Source organism: Phyllostomus hastatus, unplaced genomic scaffold (assembly GCF_019186645.2).
Source record: "Phyllostomus hastatus isolate PE091 unplaced genomic scaffold, TTU_PhHast_1.1 phas_scaffold_182, whole genome shotgun sequence".
Classification (NCBI taxonomy): Eukaryota; Metazoa; Chordata; class Mammalia; order Chiroptera; family Phyllostomidae; genus Phyllostomus; species Phyllostomus hastatus.
In genome coordinates, this window is record NW_025334013.1 from 22596065 (window position 1) to 22623686 (window position 27622).

Below are 27622 nucleotides of genomic sequence, written 5' to 3' on the forward strand. Positions count from 1 at the left end.
ACCTTGTACAAACTTACCACTTTCTTTACCACTTTCACATTCTTTATTAGCAGGGCTTATGCTGTCTTCCAAGTTAAAGCCTCTTTAAATTATGGTAAAGTTGAAATGTTTTGATAGCTTTGGAGTTAGCAGGTATGGCTTGCCTGCTCATGTTTATATCCTTAATACCTTGGTGGGCTTTAAAATTGGAAAACCGGGGCAGGCTGGGTGGAGAGGGGCAAAGAGGTAAAAATTGGGACAACTGTAATAGCATAAACAATAAAATATTTTTTAATAAAATAAAATTAGAAAACCAGCTATGACTTGTAGTAAACCTTTTCGTTTCACTTGCCAGCTCCTTTCAAATCATCAAAAATACTTCATGCCCTGACTGGGTGGCTTAGTAGATTGGGCATCATCCTGAAAACGTAAAGGTCACCAGTTCGATCTAGTCAGGACACATGCCTGGGCTGCTGGCCAGGTCGCCAAAAGGGGGTGTGCAAGAGGCAACTGATTGATGTTTCTCTTGCACAATGATGTTTCTCTCCCTCCCTCCCCTCTCTCTAAAAATAAGTAAATAGTATCTTTTAAAAACTACTTCATGCCTTACCATAGATGATAGCTTGACCTTAGGAATTCAGTATGTCAACACTGACCTTATAGCCGTGTTGCCAGGATTTTATCCATTTATTCCATTATCCTTGCCTTGTTATAAGATCATTTTGTGAACTAAAGGGTGTACCTGCTTTACTGATGCTTTGGTTTTTAGGAACATTATCTTTAATATTCTTCAGGATGCACTCTCCTAAATTAACAGGATGAGATATCACAGCAGTAGTCTGGCAATCAATCTTCACAGAGTTTTATCACATTTAATTTCTGTTCCAAATTTATTAAATTCTGGGCACACTTTTTAGCACTAGCACCACCATTTAATGAATCTGAATGAGTTATTTGATATAAAAAATGATTTTGAATTGTATCAAGAGCAAATGTTAAGAGAGCAGCTCACAGTCACCAAAACACATTAACCTAACATTAGGTTCATGTGATATTGATAAAGAATGAGAATTTTGTTTTCCTGCTAAGTGATGCTGACATAAGACAATAATGACATAGTTTGTAGTCCTTTTAGCCTGCCAGATTTGAAATTATGCATTTCCTCAATTTTTTTTAATTTTGGGAAGCTTTATAATATTTCAAATTTGAGACATAAAGTGGGGATTTAAATCTTTTTACTTTGCACTATGTTCAGCCTGGCATAATTCAAAGACACATACAATGACACTATACTGAACTTCTTCAAGAGACTTTCTAGTCTAAAAGAAAGATACTTGAAAGTAGCAAAAGAGAAAATAAGTAACCAGATGGAATTATTTAAAGAAATTAAGGCACTAGACACAAATAATAAATCAGGAATGCATTCCTATTAATAATGTAATTTTTAAGATTTGAAAACAAAAATTAATGCATAATATTTACTCCACTTTTTTAAAGACTAAGCTGTAAATAGAAATGTACTCAGATATATATATTAGAAGGTTATATACAAAATGAAAATAAAGTGGCATTATCAGGCAAATATTAACAAAACTTACATCTTTGATGATCTTTGCTGTGTCTGTAAAAACGGCATCTGTTAAAAATTAAAACATAATGTTATTATCCACAGAATATACAAAAGTAAACACCAAAAGCAAGAAGTTACTTTCCTCTCACTAAGGTGATCTAGAGCCCAGCCCAAAACTTCTCAAATACAGTCCAAAAATACTCAGCCTCAGTATCATCTGGAGTTCTTGGTAAAGGTAAGGATTCCTGAGCTACAATCCCCTCTTACTGTATTAGGATCTCTGGTGGTAATGGCAGCTGTATTAAAATTATTTGGGTTCTTAAAAAAATAAACCATACATGCCACTTCCTTCCCGATCCATTCCAGCCAGCTTGCTACCCACTTCCCTCCAGGACAAAGAAGCATGTTTCCTCATATATGTGTAAATAACAGTGAACACTAACAGCTACAATAACAGCTACACACACTAGACAACCCTCATTTCCACAGTCTAAACAAATGCCTTTATGCCAAGTCATACCTTTTAAACCACTGTTAGTGTTCCCTGTGGACTGGGCAGGAGATACTTTTGCTAATGACACCACACAGGTTATAACTGGTGTTGTATTTGTCGTGTCAGAAGGGAGCTCCATTGAAGCAGCTGGTGCCTTAGAAATACTCACTGCTTAAAATAAAAGGGTAAGACCTAGTATAAACAAAAGGGTCACACACACACAGAAAAACCATATAACAACTAAATTTTCAAGATGCACTGCAAATATCTAACTCTGTATAATTTGCACTGGGTGATACTGGTCAGATTAGTGTTCATTAGAACTTAAAGAGAGGCTGGTTCTCTAACATTATAAACTTCAAATGATATTTAACAGGTAAAAATATAATGCACTGCCTTCAGGGTTAGCTGGGCTTTTCCATTCATGAATATTAAAACTTCTATACCTATGTTGCTTCACTAAAAATTTAATATGACAATTTTTATAAATAAGTTGATGACATAGGTGTAAATAAGCTTTGGTCCGTCCACATAGGAAAGCCAGTTTTGTTAACCTACATTACAGAATGAAAATTCTACCACCCGCCTGAGTAATCTCAGGGAATGGATGGTAATAAACAAGATTAGCTAGAAGGCATATCTGGATGATGATTAATAAGATTGCAAAGGCGAAGAAGAGCCAGACTATAAGGAGCCAAAGCACATGGAATCTGTCAATTGAGCAGCACTCCAGGCTTTGATCAGAGAACATAATGTCAAATGTTTTTAATCTAACTCAGAGAAGTCCTACTTCAGGGAACTACTTTAAAAACATGCCATCTATCTATCTATTCATATGGATATTTTGACCACATTAGCTGTCCTACTTGCAAAATTATTCTTAGCCAAGAAAAACATTGCTACCCATGAAGAACTGGTCTACTTTATTTTCTGATATAATTAATGTGTTGTTCTTTCTTCCTTGGCTACAAACAAGCTCTGGATCAAATCTTACCAGTCACAGAAACTATATTAACACACTTACATCCTCTCCCTTTGCCTGCCCTAATTTTCTATTTTTATTTTTAGTTTATTAACTGAATAGCATCTATCCCTAGTGTGGTTATTTATATATGTATAAAGTCAATCAAAAGCAATCAAATCTAATTTTCCTATAAAATTAGTGCTTCTACATTTATTATTCTTGGTGTTTGATTATGACAGCAAAAAACATCAGGATTAACTTTCCCTCAAGGGCAATCTTTAAGGATTCTTACAGGAAGATTTAAAGGAATTATTCAGGCTATCTGAATCCAGTGAAATTTTGTTTTTATTACATTATTTACAACTGTGTATGCTGATATTATATCCTAGCACTGACATAAAGATCCCATTAGCCAAATTTAATTTTACCTTTACTTTGTGAATCAGGGTCATTTGTAGTTTGCTGATGACAAAACTCCAAGACACAAAATACATTACAAAAATATTTGATGTTTCCTCGCCATTTTATGGACTCATTTAGCTTACCCTGTCGTTTACAAGCATCACACTTGGCCATCTGAGAAAGAAATGTAAGAGAGGATAGGCTTAAAACAATAAAATAATAAAAAGATAACATCATGAGTCAGTTGAGTCAGTTGAGATCACATAATATAAGACTTCTACCAATGATACATCCATAAGGAGTTAATATCCAAAATTTATAAAGAACTCAACACCAGAAAAGCAAACAATCCAATTTAAAAATGGGCAAAGAACCTGAGTAGACACTTCTCCAAGGAGGACATACAGATGCTCAATTCATCTTTTCATATGTCTAACATCAGTAAGATATCACCTCACCCCTGCTGGAATGGTTATTATCAACAAAACAACATTCAAGTGTTGGTGACGATATAAAGAAAAGGGAACCCTTGTGCACTATTGGTGTGAATACAAATGGAAAACAGTACAGGACTTCCTCAGAAAATTACAAATGGAACTGCCTTATGACACAGTGATTCCACTTCTAGGCATTTATCCAAAGAAACACAAAATACTAATTTGAAAGAATATATGCACCCCTATGTTCATTATGGCATTATTTACAATAGCCAAGCTATGGAAGCAATCCAAAAACCCATCAACAGATGAGTGGATAAAAAAAACTGTGGAAGATATATACAATGGAATATTACTCAGCCATAAAAAGAATGAAATTGTTCCATTTGTGACAGCATGGATGAATCTAGAGAGTATTATGCTAAGTGAAATAAGTCAGTCAGAGAAAGATGAATATCATATGATTTCACTCATTTATGGAATCTAAAAAACAGAATAAATGAACAAAATTGAAACAAACACATATATAGAGAGAACAGACTGATGATAGCTAGAGGGGAGGGATGTTAGGGGACTGGGTGAAAAAGGCAAAATAATTAAGAAGTACAAAATAGTCACAGAGATGTAATGTACAGCATAGGGAATATAGTTAATAATACTGTAATAACTCTGTACAGTGCCAGGTAGGTACTTGAAATATCAGGATAACACTTTATAAAATATATGATTGTCTAATGATTATGTCACATATCTGAAACTGATACAAAATAGTATTAAATGTAAACTGCAATTGAAATATAAAAAATATATACTATGGTTAAAAATATATATTCTTGGTCCCAGTCACGATGAAGGCATAGGTAGACACACCTCGCCTCATTACACAACTATAAGAAGGAATATAACTAACTCAGAAACAAAAAACACCCAGAACTGCCAGAAAATCACCCAAAACTGTACAGAAGTCAAACCACCAAGGATTTAAAGAAGCTATATTCATCCAGACGGGTAGGAGGGGCAGAGACGGGGAGTTGAGGCAGTGAGGACTCGGTGTGGCAGCAGGCAGCCAGGGGCAGAGAGGCAGAGAGGCAGTGAGGGAGCGAGGCACTGACTGGCAGGACAGGTAGCCCCACATTCACATGTGGTGGATAAAAATCAGGGGGACACCTTGTGGGCAGCAAGCCCCACCCCAGGCCAGACTGAGCAGCCCAAGGCTCCAGCACTGGGGAAAATAAAGATGCATAACTTCTGGCTATAAACCCAGTGGGAGTTAGGGAGGCAGAAAAAACTGCTGGTACATACACAAACCCATCCACCCTGGGAACCACAACCAGGACAGCAACTGAAGGGGCACCAATTGTATATGGGAAGTGGATGAAGTGACTGGACATGGAGGTGAGGGCCAGGCAAGCCCCCAGAAGTTAGCCAGCAGCAGCACTGTCCCCTCTTCAACCCCTCCCACACACACATGGAGCCATGGTTGCCCCGCATTGGCAAATACCCAAGGCTCCACCCCATGTAAGTTAACAGGTGCGCTGAAAGGGAATCAAAGCAGCTCTACCTAGTACACAGACAAAGGGAGGCTGCAAAAATCAGGAGTCAAAGAAATATAGCCCAAATGAAGGAAGAGAACAGAGCCCCAGAAAAAGAACTAAGCTAGAGGAGATAGAGAACCTATCAGATGCTGAGTTCAAAACACTACTAGTGGTCAGAATGCTCAAAGATCCCACTGAAAACAGCAAAAGCATAAGAGAAGAAATGAAAGCTCTATTAAGGGAAATCAAGAAAATCCACAGGAAACCAATAGTGAAGGGAAAGCAGCCAAGATTCAAATCAGTGATTTGGAACATAAGGAAGAAATGAACATTCAACCAGAACAAGATGAAGAAACAAGAATTTTAAAAATATGATGACTTTAAGATGACTCTGGGACATCTCCAAAAGGATCAATATCCGAATCATAGGGATGCCAGGAGAGGAGGAAGAGCAAAAAATTTAAAACTTACCTGAATAAACAGTGAGAGAAAACTTCCCTAATTTGCCAGAGGAAATAGACATACAGGTCCAAGAAGCACAGAGAATCCCAAATAAGTTGGACCCAAAGAAATCTTCAACAAGACACATCATAATTAAAATGTCAAAGGTTAAAGATAAAGAGAGAATCTTAAAAGCAGCAAGAGAAAGACAGACAGTTACCTACAAAGGAGTTGCCACAAGACTATCAGCTGATTTCTCAAAAGAAATTTTGCAGGCAAGAAGGAAATGGCAAGAACTATACAAAGTGATGAAAAGGAAGGACCTACAACCAAGATTACTCTATTCAGCAAAGTTATTATTTAGAATTGATGAGCAGATAAAGTGCTTCCCACACAAAGTAAAGCTTAAAAGAGTTCATCATCACCAAACCCTTATTATATGAAATGTTAAAGGCACTTACTTAGGAAAAAGAAGATCAAAATTATTAACATTAGCCCTGGCTAGTGTGGCTCAATGGATTAAGTGCCAGTCTGCGAACCAAAGGGTCACTGGTTTGATTTCCAGTCAGGGCACATGCCTGGGTTTCGAGCCATGTTCCCAGTTGGGGATGTGCGAGAGGCAACCACACATTAATGTGGGTTTTTTTAAAGATTTTATTTATTTATTTTTAGAGAGCAGGGAAAGGAGGGAAATAGAGAGAGAGAGAGAAACATCAATGTGCGATTGCTGGGGGTCATGGCCTGCAACCCAGGCATGTACCCTGACTGGGAATCGAACCTGCGACACTTTGGTTCGCAGCCTGCACTCAATCCACTGAGCTATGCCAGCCAGGGACACATTAATGTTTCTCTCCCTCTCTTTCTCCCTCCCTTCCCTGCTCTCTAAAAATAAATAAATAAAATCTTAAAAAAAAAAAAACTACAAACATTAAAATGACAACAAACTCACAACCATCAACAAATAAATCTAAAAAACAAAAACAAACTAGAACACGAATAGAATCATAGATATGGAGATCATTTGGAAGGTTAGCAGCTGGGAGGAGGAAGGGGGAAAAGGTACAAGGAATAAGAAGCATAATGGGGTAGGTACAAAATATACAGAGGCAGATTAAAAACAGTATAAGGTAAAAGAGAAGCCAAAGAACTTGCATGCACAACCCATGGATATGAACTAAGGGGGGATCGTGGGAGGGAAGGGGGGATTGCTAGAGGGAAGGGGGGAACAGGCAGAGGAGGGCAAAGGGAGAAAAATTGGGACAATTTTAATAGCGTAATCAATTAATTATACCTTTAAAAAAAGAAAAAAATTATATATATTCTTCATTGTTTCATATAGATACCCTCAACTGAAAAAAATATAAAAGTTGATCTCCTGTTTTCTAAAATTACCAACGAAGAAATCTAAAAATAGGTTCTGTCTTTAAAAGATTAAGAGGCAGCATGTTGCAGTAGGAAGAATGTGTGCTTTGGAGTCATAAAGACTTGGATTCATTCTACAAATATCTAATGAGGTATCTTGAGCACTAGGATAGGTCGTGGTCATATCAATATAACTATGAAAATGACATACCTCTCCTCAAGAAGATTTTATCTTGGGGGTTAGGGAGACAAGTAAACAGGTGACTTCACTGGAGTGTTATAGGTGCTGTCTAGCTTCATCTGCCAGCTTCTTTAAGGACATGTTACTCTTTTCCTTTATTTATAAGCTGGCAATCATATTCCTACCTCTTGGGATTCTGGTGGGGATTAAATACTTATGAAGCACTGGATAGGTTTTAGTGGTTCAATTAACCATAGCTTTCATTGTTAGCCTTTCAAAAAAGTAATTTTTTAAAAAAAAGTAGGTCAGTCATAGTCATTTGACCTATGAAATAAGAACAAGGTCTGACTTCAAATTCCTCAGAGTAACCTTCTGTATGACAGCCTTAAGGCAACTTAACTATATAAAGTTCTAACTTGAAAAAACTCCTTATAAGAAAGCAAAATTTAAAAGGAACATACCCTTGAATAACAACAAAGACTCCACAAATTCTATATTCTTTAGCCCAAAGAATTCAAGTTTATAATCAATTGAATCTTGCTTCAGGAACCCATAGTTTATTTTACCCAGTTCTAAACACAAATTTTTATTCACATAATCTGAACACACTTTAAACAGAAAATAACTTTTACAAACTTCAGAAAACCGAAAGGTGTATTATATTTACCTGATAAAACAGAACTGTGTATTTGGACATGCAATCTTCACAACAAAACTCTTCTAACTTGCCCTCCAATCGATTTTCTACCAAATTAGGGGATGTCTGTGAACAATAGCTGCACATCCTACAGTAGTTTCTCCACAGTTCTCCAAAGTCACGAGCAGAAAGGTATTTGCAAACTGAGAAACAGAAAGGATGAAAGGAAGAAACATCAAATTTACATTAACTTGAAGGAGGTAAAGTGATACTCTACATTCTTAGATGCCAACTTTAAGTTAATTCCTAAATACTAGACACAATTATTTGCCTCTAGGTTAAAGGACAGTCTCTATATTCACAAAACAAACTCATTATCACCTTTTACATATCTATATTCAAAACACACGTGGTATGCAAGTTTCTTAAGCCAAGAAGCCATAACTGCTTAAGTACTTTCTTCACAAATATGTGGAAGAAGAAAAAGATCTCTGAAGTCATAGCTCTACTTATGAAGAGGTTTTTTGTATTTTATACCAGGGGTTCCCAAACTTTTTGGCACCACAGACAGGTTTCATGGAAGAGAATTTTTCCACGGACGGGGGTGAGGAGGATGGTTTCGGAATGATTCAATCACATTACGTAAAATCTTACCTCATGTTGTGTGGGCCAGTTCCTAAGAGCCATGGATCCCAGGGGTTGGGGACCCCTGCTCTATACTAGTATCATCGATCTAATGTTTCAGAAGTTTTTCTTTACTGAGATTATTGTAACATTTTAAAAAAGATAAACTTTAAAGTGAGTTAAATGTAACTCAAAAGCTTCAAATTACACTTCATGAAACAAAAATTTCTTGAAAATTAATTGTGGATTAATAGCCTACCTCGTAAAGACTATTTCATAACAACCACATGCCCTGTGGATAAAACTGAACTTTTTTCTTTACCTTCACTGCAGAATGGCTTATCAACCCCTGAGAATCGTACAGTCTCTTTTATAATTTTCTGTAGTTTACAGTAGTCACACATTGCTATAACTTTATTTTTCTTTTTGTAGTCATCAGAGCAAGTCTTGCCACAAAACAGAAACATTTTACCCTGTAGAGAAAGAATAATCATTAAGACCTAATTAAACAGTTGCTTTATCTTTAAGAAATCCTTTTCCTTCTCATTTCAAAACAAATTAAGTGACTGTCAAAGATGAAGAGACAAAAATGCTTTTATTGGGTAAGATTTTATTCAATTCCTTTCACGATCTCTCTTTACCTTGTAGAAAAGCAGCTCTGGTTTTGTGGCAAACAGATGGTTACAATGCTGACACTTGAGTTTAACAACTGCATGGGTTGAAGCAACTTGCTGGGAGTGTGCAGCAAGAGGCTGAAGACCGGCTGCAGCAGAGCCAGTGATGGGGCTGGGGGAAACTCCAGAGGTGTTACCTCCTCCTGCTGATGCTGTTGACTGGGATGGTGGGCTTACTTGGCCCTCAGACAGCGGCACTGCTGAAGAGTTTGTTCCTTTTGGCTTGTTAAATACATTCTAAATGGACACAAATAAGGTACAGATTTTTAACAATTGAGAAATAATGAAACTTGGTGATTCTCATTTTTAATAAGTTAATTCCCATGCAACATTTCTTTAAAATGTATGAAATGGTACATAGAAAGAGTTTAAATGGCATACTTCCAGAATAGGACGACTGAGAAATGTAGGTTTTCCAGACAAAGACCTGTAGTACATATGACCCTAATAAATTAAACCAGGTCTCTCCTTTCCCCCAAGATCCTCCTCCACCTACACTCCCATCACAACCAGCCTCTAATGGCTATGAAGAGTACAGTGGCCACCGGCAGTGTCTTTCTCCTTACTAGCAGGGCACTGCACTGGACATCATCCCAACCTGAAGGATCACTAAACTCCACTTTCTCTGAGAGTGAGGATAAAATGTGACAAGTGTAGGCTTACAACTCCGTTCCAGGAGTCATTATGTGTCTGGCTCAGGATGAAAGGAAGGTACATATGAACACATCACCATACCATGTATCCAAACCATATCCTAGCTTCCACAGTTGAACAGAATTTTTTTCTAACTTAAATTTAATCTTTTTTAAGTATGGACCTTTGGTAGTGAATATTTTTGCCACAGACCAATGCCTTAGAGAACTGCAGGAGTAAAATACCTTAGGCCATACCTGGAAAGCCACAACACAACTGGAGCTGCAGAAGCTGTATATAGTTCCATTGGACATAGCTAAATGATACTGAGGGATTGCTGAGGTTTTACAACTATGACACGAAACCTGGACACCTTGGTAACCAAAAACAGAAACCAATGAGTAAGTTACACAGATGGACAAATAATCCAAAAATGTGTTAGAATAAAAACACAAATAATAATATACAAAACAAAAATCAAGGAACTTTATCATATCTTGTAAAGTTAACTACAACATCCTCAAATAAGTCCCATTTACACAAAAACTAACTTGAAACTTAATGTGTTTTTTTTCTTTTCATATATGAAACTTTAAAAAAATCTCAACTAAGGAAATCTGTGAAAAACTATTTTCAATTAAAATCAGTTCTCTGAAAGTAAAACAATCTTGTGTCTTTATTTAACCATATAGATTATTTTACAACAAAATGAAAGAAAAGCCATTACATTCTTCCACAGTTATTAAATCTATAAATGTCTCAAATTTAAACATTACCTGAAGAAATAACTGTCTTAACTCTGTAAGCAGATAAGCAATTAATAGAGCAGAAAAGTTCAGTTTTGCCTGAGTCATTCGTAGTCTCAATCATTTCAGCTGAGGGCCTCAATGATTTTCCCAAGGCATACGGAGGCATTTGGGCTGAATTCTGTTAAGAAAATAAAATAACATTCACATGCCTAAGCATACAGTACATATATACATATTGTTTAAGAAAAGAAAAAAGAATAGCTACCTACAACCACTGCCTTTGGTTGAAATATTTGAGCATGACAGTGAGGCCACATCAAGTATAGACTTTTCTGAAAGTTGGAATGTGGGTAAAGTAGGTTTTTTCATACAATAATAAAATATAAATAGAAGAAAATCAGTAACTACTCAGATATACTAGCAACAACAAAACACATTAAAAGTAATGAATTAGATAGTCATACTTTTCTCATTGCAAATAATCACAGAAGACCAGGTAATCCATGAACCAAAGGGCCATCTCAGTGCAGACTTGGACATCCATCTAGGAGAGAGTCTACCGCCTTGCAGGTTACTTAGCTAGTAAGACCCTCTAGGAGGATGAGACAGAAATCATGTTTAATGTATATTAGGTCATCTTGCAGAACTGCTTGTTTACAAGCTGAGTTTCAAAATAAAAATTGCTCGTAAGTTCACTCATGTTTTAAGAAACAAATAATAATGGCTACTATTCATATAGATTACCAATATTATTACTTATTTATTGAGTGCTTCCCATGAGCCAGGACCCATGTTAAATAATTTATATGCACTGTATCATAGAATTCTTTAAACACAGTAAAGATACTTTAAAAAAATTAACAAAAAGTTTAAATTATCTTTAATTAGATTAGACTAACAAATAAACAGAAAAGTAAGAGATTACACTTATTTCGTCTGACTCCAAAGTCCAGGCTCCCAACCACTACAGTAAAACTGTCAATGACACAGTATAAGGCCTCTCAGGAAGAAATTACATGGGGAAGTAAATGGTGAAGTTTCATTACATAATCTTCCTGGTAAGAGAACAACATCATTTATAGAGTACAGTTGATAGAGTACAATGTCAATAAGGAAATTAGGAATGATTTTTGGATCACAATATAAAAATGGATTCTGTGACAGTAGGAACCAGATTGCCAAAAGTCATAACTCTTAGAAAAGTAATACTTTTCAAAGATGAGTGTCTATTACCAACTGCTCAGAGGAATTAAATATAAATCAAACTACTTGCTAACTAAAAATAATTTTAATTATAACTTACATCTTTTCTAAATACGTACTTTTTAAAGATCCCAAACTATTTAACAATAATTAAATCAACACAAATTGATATATTTAGTAATAGAATGAATCCATTATTCTTTTTTTAAGATGCTATTTATTTATTTAAAGAGGGGAAGGGAGGGAGACAGAGAGGGAGGGAAACATCACTGTGTGGTTGCCTCTCACACAGACCCCACTGGGGACCTAGCCCACAACCCAGGCATGTGCCCTGACTGGGAATCAAACCTGTGACCCTTTGGTTCACAGCCCATATTCAATCCACTGAGCTACGCCAGCCAGGACAATATGAGGGTTTTCTTTATTATCTATCTATCACACAGATTTCAGACTCATACACGGCAAATCATGAAATTACATGTGTGAATTCCCGGCCATGAAACAAACCCTAAAAATGACCTCGTTCACATATATCATCTCACTGCCACAATCAACTTGTACAGCGCCAACTGAAGGGAAGAGCTCACTCTTTTTCTTTGTGCATTACACCCTGCACAACCACCTCCGAAGGTGTGGACCTGACCATATGCAACAGGCTGACCCCCATACCTGCTTGTATGCTGTGACGCTTGTTGAGGTAAAAACCTTTTGGGACTGGCATGGGCCAGAGCTGCTATAGCAGTAGCTCCCGCAGTTCTCACAACAGTTCATGGTGAGGTTGTTGGCAGAATGAAATTTTGAAAAACAGGCATCACTACAAAGACAATGTACCACATTTTGATACTTCACTTCAAATCGAATCTAGGAAATGAAAACATATACACATACAAAATAAGCAGAGCCAGTTAAAAATCTCTGGTCTTTGAGCAGAATCCCAGTAAAAGTAAAATGTGACTTACGTCAGCATTCTTCTGACACATACTGCACTTCGTCAAAATGCTATTGGTATATATGGTGACGACAGGTTTTTTCTTTAGCTCATAAGAGGAAAGGCATGACTGGCTGCAGAAATCTTTGCTAGGAGAGGAATTTTCAAATCCGGTTGCGATCACATTCTTTGGATTTAAAATGTCTCTAAAAATAAATAACAAAGGCAAAATGAAATGTGTTCCTCATAACTATAATCTCTTCCTCTCTGTGAGCTAAAATAACTACATTTACTGAGGACAGCTATTGTGTAGCAGAAAATGGATGACCCCGCACCGGGCATCTGGAGACCTGGGTTTAATGATTAAGTTCTGTTACTTGTCAGCTGAGTGGCAATGAGAGAGGCAATTACTATCTCAGTTTCCTCATGTATAAAATGGAGTTCATAATACCCAATTTATAGATGTATAAAAAAATTATTTAAAAAATATATCCAGCTAGAATCCCATGACAACAGTGAAGCTTAAAGCTCCAACCAGGTTTCAGTCACGGCGCCGACGGAATGAGTGGCCGTCCCCCAACACCAGACCATGAAGTACTTGTCCTCCTACTAGCCACTGGCTGCCAGGAGTAAAAATATGGATGACACAAGAAATAAATTTTTAAAAAAATAAGTTGCAACGCAGGATTTGGGAAACAGTAAACCACCAAAGAGTAATATAAAAAATATTAACATGATATACAAAATTTAGCTATAACTGAAGGCAGCAAAGAAACAGACGACAAAAGGACTACTAAGGCATGAATGGTATCAGAGGACAGAATCAAGAATAAGACAAAAGAACACAAATAACTGAGTTGTTCTGTGAGAAACCTGGAGTTGAGTTCATCGTTGCAATCAGCACTCACAGTAAAAACAGAAGCTAAGTATTACCATTCTTCTAACAAGTATAAAAACTGAAGTAAATAGTCAATAATTAGAAATACTGGTGCAGGCCACAAAGTAAAAAAAAATAATGGTAATATTATTATATATTACAACAATCTGTACTAATTACTATGTGCCAGACATTGTTCCCTTTACTCAAATTATCCACTTTAATTGTCAGAAGAACTCTATGAAGTATTATTATAATTGCCATTTTATAGATGAGGAAACCAAATCAGAAAGGTCAAAGTCACATAGCTGGTAAACAGTGAAGTCGGTATAGAAATCCCAGTAGTCAGATTCTACAGTCTATGGAATTAATCATTTCACTATTCTGCCTCACATCCTGTACCTTTAATATACAGAACTATACCATGGTGAACTATGAAAGAACAGCAACGATAATAACGTACTTCAATTTTCTAAACTCACCTACCCTTAAAAATGCAACAGTGAATCTTAGAAACCAAGTGGATATGCTTATAATACATTTACTAACTTTGAAAAGTGATTTTACTCTAAAACAGAGCAATAAAGAATTTTATTTACTGATGAGAATCTGTCAGTGTCATAATGTATGTAAAAGTAAACCAATGAGAATGTCTTTAATGAAAATCTATGCACGTAAATATAAATGCTTTCTAAACCTTATGCATCCAAATGTTACGCCTTAATATTTATATAAGAAAAATCATACATCTTTCAACATGACTCAAACTTTTTTCTAGTTTCAATTTATAAGAGTTCTAAAAACTTCTTAATTGTATAGCTAGACAGCATGTTTAACAGCATGATTCAGTTTAACTATGACAGTCAGCTCATAAGGCATCAAATAACTGGAAATTTTGAAAAAATCAAACCCATGCTAAAAACACAAATGTGTCATATAAATTAGTCTAAAGGAATGTTTCATAGGCCCTGAAGGTAATGCCCAATCAAGAGATTCAAAAGGTTTTTGAATAAGAGCAGGTAAAATGTCCCTGACACAAATGACGTTGTTAAAGAAAGATATATGCATTTGGATGTATAAACTGTGTTATGTCCTCTAAATTTTAATTGGTTTCATTTGATATTTGACATGTTGAAAGAGAATATCTAAAAACAGAAATCTAAATTTACTCTATGAAGTCAGCTTCATGAGAATGACATAAGAGAGTTAAACTAAGGTTTTAAAAGGGCATTTTAGAACAAAACAAAATTTTAACAGCTAAGTAAAATATTTTAAAATTCCTCTTTACTTTCAGTTGGAGATTTCCATTTTTACAGGACCTACTTTTATATAAGTAAGGCCATCACACCAAGCAGATAAACTTTTCTTTATCTCCAAAGACAAAATAGGAGGTTATAAATTATGGTAAGTATACATAATAATATTAACTTTATTAATAAAAATAGTTAAGATCCCACTTACTAACCATTTCCTATGTGCTAGGTCCTATACTAACACTGTCTCATTAAAATCTGAGGAAGTAGATAGTATCTGCCAATGAAGAAACTGAGGCTTAGAAAAATAAAGTACCTAGCATAAGTTATACAGCTAATAAGTAATAGAGCCATGATCTAAAACCAAGCTCTTAACTTTTCTTGCTCTGAATTTTCTTGCTCTGACTACTGACAATACACCGTATTCCTAGAATTACATTTCCACAGGAATAGGAAAAACATGCCAACTTCTGCAAAGGTACTAGTGTAGAAAAGGAAGTTCACATGACTTTGCTGCTATTTCTTTCTCTTTCTGAATCTATGCATTACTTAAAGCAACAATGATTCCCAACAAAAGCTCACAAGGATTTTTTAGAAATACACACATTATATTTATAGCCATTTAGTTTTTACCTTCTAAGAATTAAATAATTTTCACATACATATATATATTATGAGTGGCATTATTTTATTCTATATTTCAATAACATTAAAGATAAATAATTTTGAATGGCTGTTGTCTATGCTATACTTCCTTTTCTACGCTAGTACCTTTACAGAATTTGGCATGTTTTGCCTATTCCTGTGGAAATGTAATTCTAGGAATACGGTGTGTTGTCAGTGGTCACTAATTCAGAGCAAGAAAAGTTAAGAGCTTGGTTTTAGACCATGGCTCTATTACTTATTAGCTGTATAACTTGTGCTAGATACTTTATTTTTCTAAGCCTCAGTTTCTTCATTGGCAGATAGTATCTACTTCCTCAGATTTTAAGAATATATGTATGAGTAGTCCTACAATTTCCACAAATCATGTTATTTCTTTCCACTTTAAAATTTAAACTGAAAGAGATAAGGAAAACCGGTTTAAGCAATACTTTTAACACCAAGTCATTTATTTAATATTACAAACTTTAGAATCTGCAAATTTCTCAATTTGCTAAAAAGCTATTCCCATAGAAATGTATTAAAGAGATTTAAAGTAGCAATAGCATGTTTGAACTAAACTATATACACACTAAAAAAGTAAAAAGCGGATGTAATTAAGAATTTTATACTTTGAGCAGTTTATGCAGGTTTTCTTTGGAGCAGATGGTAGGCCGACAGGTGAAGAATATCTGGTGATGCACTCCATGGAGCAAAAGAGCTGAGTAGATCCTGTCTTATGATATGCAGTTTGCCCCTTATAAAGCATTGTCTTACAACCAAAACAAACAATCTGCACAGCAATGGCTGGAACTGAAGAAAGCAATCTACTTGGTCCAGGTGATGCAAGAGGAAACTGGAAACCTGGGGTCAACTGTTGGGCTATTAAAAAAAAAGTTTTAGTATCAACAGAAACACATACACATTCTCTATTTTTAGGACAATTCCATCAGTCTTAAAATCCAACATGAATGAGGCAATAAGCACTCCAGGGGATTTCAAACTTTTTAAACCAAGACCCATAGTAAAAACTATGTTTCACATTATAACCCAGGACACATTTACATACATAGTGTATGCATGTGTGAATATAGTTTAATACCTAAAACAGAAGTTTGATGAAATAATGTTTCCTTATTATACACATCACACTGATATAATCTTATTTTGTTCCACTTTTAAAATGCTAGTCAAGACCAGCACCCAGTCTGAAAAGCACTGCTTTATCTAAAGGAAGAAAAAATTTATACAAAGAGGTACCTTCCCTAAATTCAACTAGTCAGAATGTAACAAATATTAATCATAATTAACTTTTGCAGTTCTATTTCTTACCAAGAGGACTGTCACTGACTGAGAACACAGCACTAATTTTCAGTTCACTTTCTTGAGTTTTTGGCTTTGGGTCATGTCCATACTCCTTGAATGGAAAAAAAAAAAGAGAGAGAGAGAGAGAAATGAATACAGTATTAGTATCTGAGTAAACTAGAAATTTCAGGCAAAAAATAATTGTCATATTCATCTCTTCTACATTCTAATTGTAATCACCTTCACAACTACCTCAAGTCAAAATTTTACAAGTTATTAATCTTTACAAAAAGGATCTTTCAGAATCAGAAAATCTTTTATTATGGTTATATCTACTTGGCAAATGTAATCTTCCTATATGAGTAAAACAGCTTTTCGATGCTGAACACTACCCTTTTTAAGGCGGTGTGTATAAGGGAACATAAAATTAAATTCAATCTGAATAATTTATAGTTTATAAAATCAGTCATTTTAGCCAAGAAACTTACAGCTGTCATATCTGTTAACAGCAGGAAAAACATAAGAGTTTCAATGCAATCTGCTCATTACACACAAACTCATCACAGCCCAAATCAGATTTACCTTTAACACATTCTTTAAAATAAAATATAATCATGAAACGAAATTTTTAAAATACATATACCTATCTTGTAAAAAACTGTCTTTATTCTGAGATCACAACCATCCTAATTATTTGGGAGGGGGGATGTCAAAATAGCCTTACGTATTTCAAAATAAAAAGTTTTCAAAATAAAAAGCTTTTTAAAAACAGTATGACTTTTCTGAAATAATGGTGATAATATATCGTAGTTGTATTTTTTTAATTTTTATTTTATTGATTTTGAAGAGAGGAATGGGAAGAGGGACAGAGGGAGGGAGTGGAGAACATCAATTCGTTGTTCCATGCAGCCATGCATTCACTGGTTGTCTCTTGTAAGTGGGATGGAATCAGCAACCCTGGCGTCAATTTCATTTCAATTTCATTATCTATAAAATAGGTATTATTTTATCTTAGTTTCAATTTTGTTATCTATAAAATAGGTATTAAATAACCCACTATGCAATAGAAAAAAAAGAATAATTAATTTCACCTCTGAATGACACTGAAACTCTATCCTAAAAGAGGAGAAAATTTTTGCCAGGCTATCTAGTTCAGGATACCACAGGCAGAAGAAACAGCAAGTGCAAAGGCAAGGAAACAAAACTCAACAAAATATATTTTAGAGTAAAATGCTAATAGTCTGCAGGAGCATAGATTAGAAAAGTGGGAAGGATGAGTGATGATAATGAAGAAGGAAACAAAGGCCTAAACATGGATAGTTTGGATGTTGCACTAAAAACTGTATGCTTTATCAGCCTGACTAGTGTGGTTCAGTGGATTGAGTGCTGGTCTGTGAACCAAAGGGTTGCCGGTTCAATTCTGTCAGGACACATGCCTGGGTTGCGGACCAGGTCCCCAGTAGCGGGTGCACAAGAAGCAACCACACACTGATGTTTCTCTCCCTCTCTTTCTCCCTCCCTTCCCCTCTGTAAACAAATAAATAAATAAAATATTTTGAAAAAAGTTTATGCTTTATCATACATGAGGAGACAGGGCTTTAAAGGGACTTATGTCATCAGAGCTATAGATAACAATGTCATCACTATACAGTGTTTTGATGAGGACTGTGACTGAACGAAAAAGGATAAAGTAGCAAATTGTTATAAAAGTGCAAATAAAAAAAATGAAATAGGAAGAAAAAGAGACAAAGTCAAAAATATTTTAAAAGTAGAATCCACAAAACCGGACAAACAAATGATTACTGTGGCAGAAGAGGAGGAAGAATCTACCATATGGAGGAAAAATAAGTGTCATAGATGCCATCATCCCCACCCACATTCCTGCAGACGCTCCTCAGACCTCTTCTCGCACAGCACTCTAGGAAGGCATGAGGTTGAAGAGTGAGACAAAATCTAATTTGCATTCCTGTCCTGGAAAAATACTGGCTTTGAGATAGAATGAAAAATAAAATTATTATTTATTATTGTTATTTATATTATTTATATTTGTGATATGGCCTTGTTTATGAAATAAAATTAGTAACTACAGAGTACAAACTAAAACAACTGTCCAAAAAGAAAATATAAGTCATTTTCTTGCTGACACAACTAACTAACTAGTCTCTCCACATCAACCTCCATAAATTTTCATCTGGGTCCCCTACGGGGTAGCCCGGTACTCCTCCCGAACATATTTAACTTACTCTCCCACTTAAAACCCTACAATGCCTTCCCATCACTCTCAGGAAAAAGACTGAAATTCAGAACAAGATCCGTAAGATCCCGTGTAATCTGGCCTCCAATTACCTGCAGAGCCTCATTCTAGAAGCAAGATAGCACAGGCTCTGAAGTCTGACTACCTGAATTTGAATCCAATATCTTTGCCATTTATGACCTGTGATCTGTGATTAAACTGCTTGACTGCTTTGTGCTTTGGTTTCTGCATCTGTAAAATGGGAATGACATGGTTGTGAGAATGGTGGCTGATACAACCTAAGCACATGTAAGTATTAATAAGTTAATATGTCATTAAAGTATGTATTACATATTGATATATTAATGCTATCTAGTAGCACTGTTGTTGTAATCGTCATCACCATCATCATCCTCACTTCACACCTTTCTGTTCCAGGCCCACTGGTCTTGTACTTCTTCAAAAGAGCCATGCACCTTTCCACTCAGGGCTTTCCTACACGCAGACCACCGTCTGTAACACTTCCCCTGCCTTTGCCTAGTCTACTCATTCTTCATAACTCAGCTCACAAATCCACCCCTCGGGGAAGCCTTCCCCAGTCAGCCTCTGTCCCCAACCAAACCTAGGTCAGATTCCCCATTTTGTACTGTGCTTCCAGAGCACTTGTCATACTTTATAATTATCTGTTATGTGATCAATTACTTGTGTAATGTCTATCTCCCCTACTAACCTGTATGCTCTATGAGAGAAGGGACCAAGGTGACTTTGGTCACTTCCTGGATCCCCCGACACAATACTTAAGAAAACAAAGGGAAACTACTGGCAGATATAAGAGAATAAAAAAAAAAAAAAAAAAAAAGGTACCAAGCATGGAACGATGATAACACATACTTTCTTTTTACAAAATGAAATATCATATAGTTACCAAGATCTTTTTTCATTCAAAGAGCAGAAAAATGACTTACTCATCTAATAAGAAAAAATAATCAGTTTGGGTTGTTTTAACTTAAAACTAGAAATTATCTAACTAAACATTTCAGTTCACCTGATACAAAAGAAAGAATAAAACTTTAAGTAAAACGAAATTCTTACGTGAGCATTGTCAGGTTCTTCTTTAATTTTCTCCAGAAGGCCCTGCTGTGGTGCCATTGCTTTGCCACATTCACCATCCAAAGGTTCTTTCATTCTAACTTCTTAGTAAAGGAAGTCCCCAGTCTAAACTAATAGATTTCTTCTCGGTAATGGATAGCTGGGCTCCTAAAACACAACATAAAGGATTGATACTCGTGTTTATTCTTTCTTTTTTCGTGTTTATCTATATTAAAAAATGTGTGTTGAGCACAAGGCTTTAAGGTTGAGTACTTGGAAAAAAAGCTTTTGGGGGGTCATGACTAACTCTATTCTTTCTTCCTGCCTTCCGCTCCTTTAGTAGCTACCTTCACATAAGAAAACTGTTTCTGGCATTAGCTCCCACTTCCCTAATATCTTTATAGACAAGTACTCTGGTCTTTCACATTTTGAAAGTTACAGAGGGAATGAGACCCGCAGACCAAGGCATGGGAGGAAGTTAGCAGCCCTTAGGGGAAATGACTCAGAAATGGTTTTTGACTCCATGAAAATTAGTACTTGGAGACCCACCTCAGATTTTTATTTCTCGAAGTGGGGCACATTGCGCTCCGCACCCCATCTCTAATTTAGCCCTTACTGGAGGCCTCCAGAGAAGAGCCCAATTTCTTAGCCTAAGATGCCATCACAGGTGAACAACAGGTACTCCTTCCATAAGGGGGACCACCTGCACTTTTCACGGTCTCCATGGGAGCCATGCCCAGGGATGAGACCCTCTGAGTTCTGATTCACCTTCGCCTTCCTGTAAACAAGAAATTCTATGTGCCATTCAGCAGACTTTCCTTCCTATAATAGTAAACACACTAGACGGAACGTAGGAAACCTGACGCAAAAGGGTAGCTCCACTAAGTTGTTTTTAGGAAGGCAAGCCAGGCTTGGAATGGGCAATTGGTTTAAAAGCCTGAGAGGAATACGAAATGGGAACTTTGGTCCACCTGCCACAATAATAACAATCTATGAGCGATCATCTCTCCTTCGAGTGTCGTATTCGGTCGGAAACTCTTGGCCCCACCAATAATTCCCACGCGCGTCACTGAGTACAAATAGTGCAACTTCGCAACGGTTGGAGAAGAGGAAACCCACAATCTCCAGTCACAGCCTGCAGCGAAATCCGCACCGCCTCAGCCGCTCGGTCCGTCCAGCACCGCCCCCAGCCGGTTCCCGCCCCATCACGTGGTGTGACTCCGCCCCGCACAGCACCTCCCGCACCGGACGCGCTTACCTTCTGCTAGCCTCCGTACTGCCGGGCATCACCCGCTGGAAAAGAAGTATAGGACCCAAGAACCCGCGCCCAGTTCTTAAAGAGAATTATCTTCTCTTACCAGGATTCTCCCGCGTGATCCAGCACACGCAATAGCCGAACAACTGCGCGTGCGCTGCCTTAGGCTTCGCCCTCTTTCCCGTCATGCTCCAGTCCTGAGCTGAGAGGTTCTTCCCAGCATTCCTCTTTCCTTAGTTATGGTTGACTTCTTAAAGACACCAAGACCCAATTGTGAAAAGGTAGAGGAAGGGATTTGGGGGAGAATATTAGGGCATTAGATGGCGCAGTAAGTGCTCTGCAACATTCTTTAATGCTCATCTCCAGAAAGAACATAATAATAAATAATAGCTAATATTTATTAAGCCAAAAGCTTGCTAAGCACTTGACATGCATCATACCACTTGGTCCTCACCAAAGCCCCAAGAGGTACAAATTTTTATCTGGGAGACGTAAGTGAAGAAGATTAATCAAATTGTTTAAAGTCAAGATTTGGTATTTTTTCATTCAATGTTGTTTTGGAAATACAGCTATGATTTGTGAGGCTGTTGATTCTTTTTGACTCCTGTGTAGTATTCCATTTTAGAAATATGCTAAAATTTAACCAGCTGCTATGGATGGATGTTCGACTTGTTTCCAATTTTTAGAATAATGCTCCTGTGAGTATTCCTTTTTTTTGTAGCACACATGCGTATATGCTGTTTATTCCTAGCAGTGAAGTTTCTTGTTCTATATTTGTAAAACTTAACTGAATAATATCAAACAGTTTTAGAGAGTAGTGGTTTCAGTTTGCACTCCACCAGCCATGTATGAGAGTTCCAGTTGCCCCTTATCCTAAAATTAAAGATAATTACTACCGTACATATCTTCAATTTTAACCATTCTGATGTGAGTACAGTGGTATTTCATTGTGGTCTTAATTTGGGTTTCCCAGGTTACAAATAGTCGAGTCCATTTTCATATTTTTGAGTCTCTGGATATCCTCTTTTAGGAAGTGCTTGTTCAAGTCTCTTACCCATTTTTGTATAGGATTATCAACCATTTTCTTACAGATATGTATTCTGGATATGAGTCCTTTGTTGAATATACATATGTATTACAATTATCTTCTCCCATTCAGTGGGCAGCCTTTCCACTGTATTATTAGTGCCTTTTGATGAACATAAAAGACCTTTATGCTCAGTGGTTCTTGTATTCTGTTAAGAAATGTCTGTCTTCCTACCCAAGACGTTTATCAGTTTCTGGAACTGTTATTTGTCTTATTTAGATCTACAATCCACCTAAAGTTGGGTTTTGTGTATGGTGTGAGGTAAGTCAAATTTCATTTTTGTCATGTGAATTAAACTGATTAAATGCTATTTTTTTAAGATTTTATTTATTTATTTTCAGAGAGAGGGGAAGGGAGGGAGAGAAACATCAATGTGTGGTTGCCTCTCACATACCTCCCCAGTGGGGTCCTGGCCCACAACCCAGGTACGTGCCCTGACTGGGAATCAAACCGGCAGCCCTTTGGTTCTCAGGCCCGCACTCAATCCACTGAGCCACTCCAGCTAGGGCTAAACTCTATTTTTGAAAAGCCTGTCCTTTTCTTAATGCTCTGTGTTGTCACCTTTGCATATATATAAGTTGCCTATAAAGGTGTGGGTTTGTTTCACGACTGGGTAATCCTTTTGTCTCTCTTTGTGGAAATACCACACTATCTTAATTTCTATAACAGCTTTATAATAAATCCCAATATGTTCTTCAAGTTTGTCTTGACTTTTCTTGGTGCTTTGCATATTCATATAAATTTTAGAGTCAGCTTGCCAAATGCAACAAAATTTTCCTTATAAACTTTAGAAACAGCTAGGATTTTGTTTAGTAATGCACTAAAGCTGTAAACGTGTTTTGGAGAATTGGCATTTGTTATTCATTGTGTTGAATTGTGTCCTCCAAAAACATATGTTGAAGTCCTAATTCTTAGAATGTGAATGTGACCTTATTTGTAAGTAGTGTTGTTGCAGATACAATTAATTAGGGTGAGGTCATATAGGTTGGCCCTTAATCCAAAATGACTAGCTGTTGTAAAAAGAGAAGACATAGAAACACTTAGTGGGAGAAAACCAGGAGACAACTGAGTCAGAGGTTGAAGTTGCAAGCCAAGGAATTCCAAGAATTGGTGATAAACATCAGAGGCTAAAAAAAGCAAGGAAGGATTCTCCCGCACAGGTTTCAGAGAGACCAAGGCTCCACTGACACCTTAATGTTGTACTTCTAGCCTCCAGAACTGTGAGACAATAAATTTCTGTTTGTAACACTTTGTTATAGCAGGTCTAGGAAACTAAGATAGCATTATATATGATTGAATCTTTCAGTCCATGAAATGGTATACATCTTTATTTAGGTGTCTGTAATTCCTCTTAATGTTTTTATAGTTTTTAAGTGTAGGGATCTCACATCTTTTTTATGTTTATTCTAGATCTTTGATATTTTATGGTCATTTACATGGTAAGACTTAATATTTTAAATAATTTTCAGTATAAATATAGAATTACAATTAACCTTTGTATATTGGTCTTGAAGCCGGCACTCTTGCTAAGTTCTCTTATTAATACTAATAGTTTATCCATATATATGTATACTTTTATCCATATACAGGGTCCGGCAGAAGTAAGGCCCGCTTGAATTCGGTTTGTAGGGTAATAATATGAGTATAATGATTTATAGTTTTAACTTGAACATTTCACCTAAAATGTCACATGGTGTGCTTGAGTGTGATATTGTTATATTATAGAATTACATGCTTATGATTTTGTAATAAAAGATTTTGTAATTAAAAGGGGAGTTATTTGTGCCAGATCCTGTATTTTAAAATTTTCTAAGTTTCCAACTATATAAAGAATAATGACCAATTTCTTTCTTTCTTCTCAAGCATGTAACTTTTATTTCACTTTTTAAATCTATTACATTGCCTTAAACCTCTAGTCATGGGTTAAATTGAAATGGTGATGTTGGGTATCTGTATCTTCTTTATGCTATATTGCTTTCAACATAAAATCATTTTTATACAGGGGTGGGCAAAAGTAGACTAATAATACTAATACAATAATAAATAAATAATAATATAAGAATAAACTCTGTTTTGGGTACTCACAACTATAAACCTGTTTTCCCACCCCTGTATTTGCTTTAGAATTTTTGTAATTACCTGTGGGGGATTACATATGATAAATTGTTTGCAACACCACCCATGAAGAGGGAGATTCTATTTCCCACTCATTGTTTTTGGGTTGGCCTTTGAGTTATTTTGACTAATATGATATGACAGATGTGGTATCACTGAATTCCCAAGCGTAGTCCTCAATAGTCCTTGCAGGTTCTGCTTTTATTTGCTTGAAACATTCCCACCACCATGTCATGGTTAGATGGGTTAAACGACTGAGTGATGTAAAATCACAGGCAGAGAGCAGCCCCACGGCCAGCACCAGCCAAGGCCCCATACACGTAAGTGGAACACCCTTAGATCCACCACGTCATTAGATGACGGCAGCCTCATGAGCGAGCCCACGCAAGATCAGCACAACTGCCCAACTAAGCCCAAATGGTAGAAAAATGAATAAATTAACACATGGTTCTTGTTTTAAGCCAGTAACTTTGGGGTGCTTTGTTACTTTGCAATAGATAAGTTATAGAATTGATACCTAGAAGTGGAATACTGCCATAACTAAAACTTTAAAAATGTAACATTACCTTTGAGGCTAGGCAGCAGGCAGAGTCTGGAAAGCCAGCAAGAAGACTGTTGGTAGAGACTGGAAGAACAGTGAGGAATTGTTGTTGGAGGCTGGACAGCCAGTGTTGTGGGGTGGCAAAATGTGTGCCAGTGCTGCCACCTATACGAACTTGGAAGAGAGAAAATGTACTTGATGAACTTGTGGGTCTGGCTTGAAAGGTTTCCAGGAAGAATATTCAAAGTGCCTATTGATTTATTTTACACACCTATGGTAAGGTACTGCAAAAGAGAAATAAACTAAAGAAGGAACTGTTTCATTTTCAAGAAGAAGGTAGACAAAATATAAACGGTCCACGAAAATCTCTCCTACTAGCAAAATATCACCAAAAATAAGAAATGGACCCTGATCTGTGTGGCTCAGTTGGTTGGGTATCGCAGGTCAGGGTGCATGCGAGGGACAACTGAACAATGTTTCTCTTTCACATCAATGTTTCTTTCCCTCTCTTTCTCCCTCTCTTCTCCTCTCTCTAAAATTAATAAGAAAGAAACAGCTTCAGGAGAAAGGTTAAATCTAGGGCATTGGCCTTGAAGTTAAGATCAACTTGAGTGCAGATATAAGACCACGTTAGGAGTTAAACAGTGCCTCATAGACCTTCTAATCTATACAAAGGGGCTTCTAAGAAACATAAGGGAATTGTCCCATAGCAATCTGACACCGACAGTGCAGAGAGCTGTGTCTCAGAAGTATGTGTGATTTGGGGAGGGGGGTGGAATGGAGTAAATCCCAGTAAGATTCATAAAGTACCTACAAAGCTTTTCAGAGAAATATTTTGGCAAAATCAAAATTTTAAACCATAAGGAGTAATAACAGCTTGAAATTAAAATGATCTTTAGGTTCCCAACTTTCTATGGCCAGAGAGAAGCTGGAAGAGCTACTCAATTGCAAATATGAACCATTTCTTATGGAAAACTGAGAAGCTTCTCAGGGGAGACAAAGTCATGAACTCAGAGGGAAGAAGCGAAAGCTTCCAAAAAAAAAGGAGTGGGGAGATTATGAAATCATTCCCAGAGAAGAAAACATAGAACATCCCTGTCCGTAGAGTTTGAGAATCTGACAACAGGTGCCCAGGTGGTGAATTACTATGGATCAGTGCTTTCTGTTCTTTCTCCTTTTGAACAGGAATGTCCGTTGGAGTCATTATGTCTCTGTATCATTAGGTATATTAAGAAGGGGAGGAGCAGGGGAACATGTGAGTAGGTGGCTTGCTGCAGTCTATGCTGGGAAGAGCTCTGGGAGATCTCACTGTTCTAAGTTAAGAGTCTCTACCAATTCTTAAGCCACCACACACCACCCGAGATGCCTGGTGCTTCTGCACTCCGAGCCCTTCTGGAGTCCTGTGGAGGGGATGGACTTCATTCTAGGGAGAGCCCACCCCTGCATGTATAAGATAGTTTCCTCCCTATATAAGTTACCACTCTTCCATAAGCTTCTAAACCCTTCGATTCTTTATTATTTCCTTTCCCATTCTTTTTGCCCTTTGTATGCTTTTTTTATTCCTTTAATGCCAGTTTAAGAAAAAGACATATTTTTTAAACCTTTATTGTATTTTTTCCATTACCATTTAGTCTCCTTATGCCCCCTCCCCCCAGCAATCACCACATGTCCATATTTTTAATCACAATTTAGTCCTGTCAATTCTACTCCCAAATATTTTTCACTGTTTTGCTTTTTGAGGGAAGCAGGAGAACATGTGTGAAGGGCTCATCTCCTGCCATTGTGCCCCATGCCAGGAAATGGGCCTGTCATGAGTGGGAAGTGGTGGGGATTCCAGGAGGCCACAGTTCATCCTATGGCTGGAGAAAGCCAAGGATGTAAGCAGTTCGTGAGTCCTGTTTACCACCCACATAAGCTCCCAAGACACTCCATGGGAGAACAGAGAGGAGGGTGGGAGGACCTCAGATCTTCTTCTCACCCTGTGTTAGTGGATAGGGGGTGGCTTTCTTTCCAAAGCTGTTCCAATTTTATTTGGAAAGAGAATGTCTATAGTACTAGAAAGGCATGTCTGTCTGTCTCTCTGTCTGTTTACCTACCTGCCTGCCTGCCTACCTATCAGTGTTCCTCCGTGGTCTAGAGGGGGCTCTCTGTGCTTCCCTGCCCGAGCACCACCACGCCTACCTCTAGATTATTGGTCTGGGCTTCAGAGTCCCCTCCCTACCTTGGCTCTATTGGACTGGCTGACTTGGGGAGTGATTATGAATTTAATTATTTTATTTTTCTAGATCGGTAGATTAACCTGCCCATCAAAAGCAGGCCAGGCCTTCTTTACCTCTCCACCTCTCAGGACTGCCTGGCCAGTCCCTAGAGCAAGGAAGTCCATAGCTTACCTGGGCCTGGGAGCAATGGAAGA

The 27622-nt window shown here is 37.0% G+C and overlaps 1 protein-coding gene across 5 annotated transcripts in view; it reads right to left on the minus strand.

The window, feature by feature from the left end:
• ZMYM6 (zinc finger MYM-type containing 6) overlaps positions 1-21661 on the minus strand; it is a 38303-nt gene extending 16642 nt beyond the window's left edge. The window contains exons 1-14 of one of the 5 annotated variants that reach the window (XM_045858428.1): positions 21570-21661; positions 20215-20379; positions 16917-17001; positions 16217-16466; positions 12844-13018; positions 12554-12745; positions 10709-10859; positions 10190-10305; positions 9267-9536; positions 8948-9098; positions 8032-8204; positions 3435-3582; positions 2070-2213; positions 1578-1615 (exon numbers count right to left, since the gene is read on the minus strand). In XM_045858428.1, coding sequence (XP_045714384.1) covers positions 1578-1615; positions 2070-2213; positions 3435-3582; positions 8032-8204; positions 8948-9098; positions 9267-9536; positions 10190-10305; positions 10709-10859; positions 12554-12745; positions 12844-13018; positions 16217-16466; positions 16917-17001; positions 20215-20307 — 1986 coding nt within the window. In that variant the 5' untranslated portion in view covers positions 20308-20379; positions 21570-21661. Of the gene's footprint in view, positions 1-1577; positions 1616-2069; positions 2214-3434; positions 3583-8031; positions 8205-8947; positions 9099-9266; positions 9537-10189; positions 10306-10708; positions 10860-12553; positions 12746-12843; positions 13019-16216; positions 16467-16916; positions 17002-20214; positions 20380-21182; positions 21298-21330; positions 21391-21469 lie in introns of those variants that run through there. The other 4 variants (XM_045858427.1, XM_045858429.1, XM_045858430.1 and 1 more) reach the window with 4 other exon arrangements.
• Positions 21662-27622: the final 5961 nt, after the last annotated feature.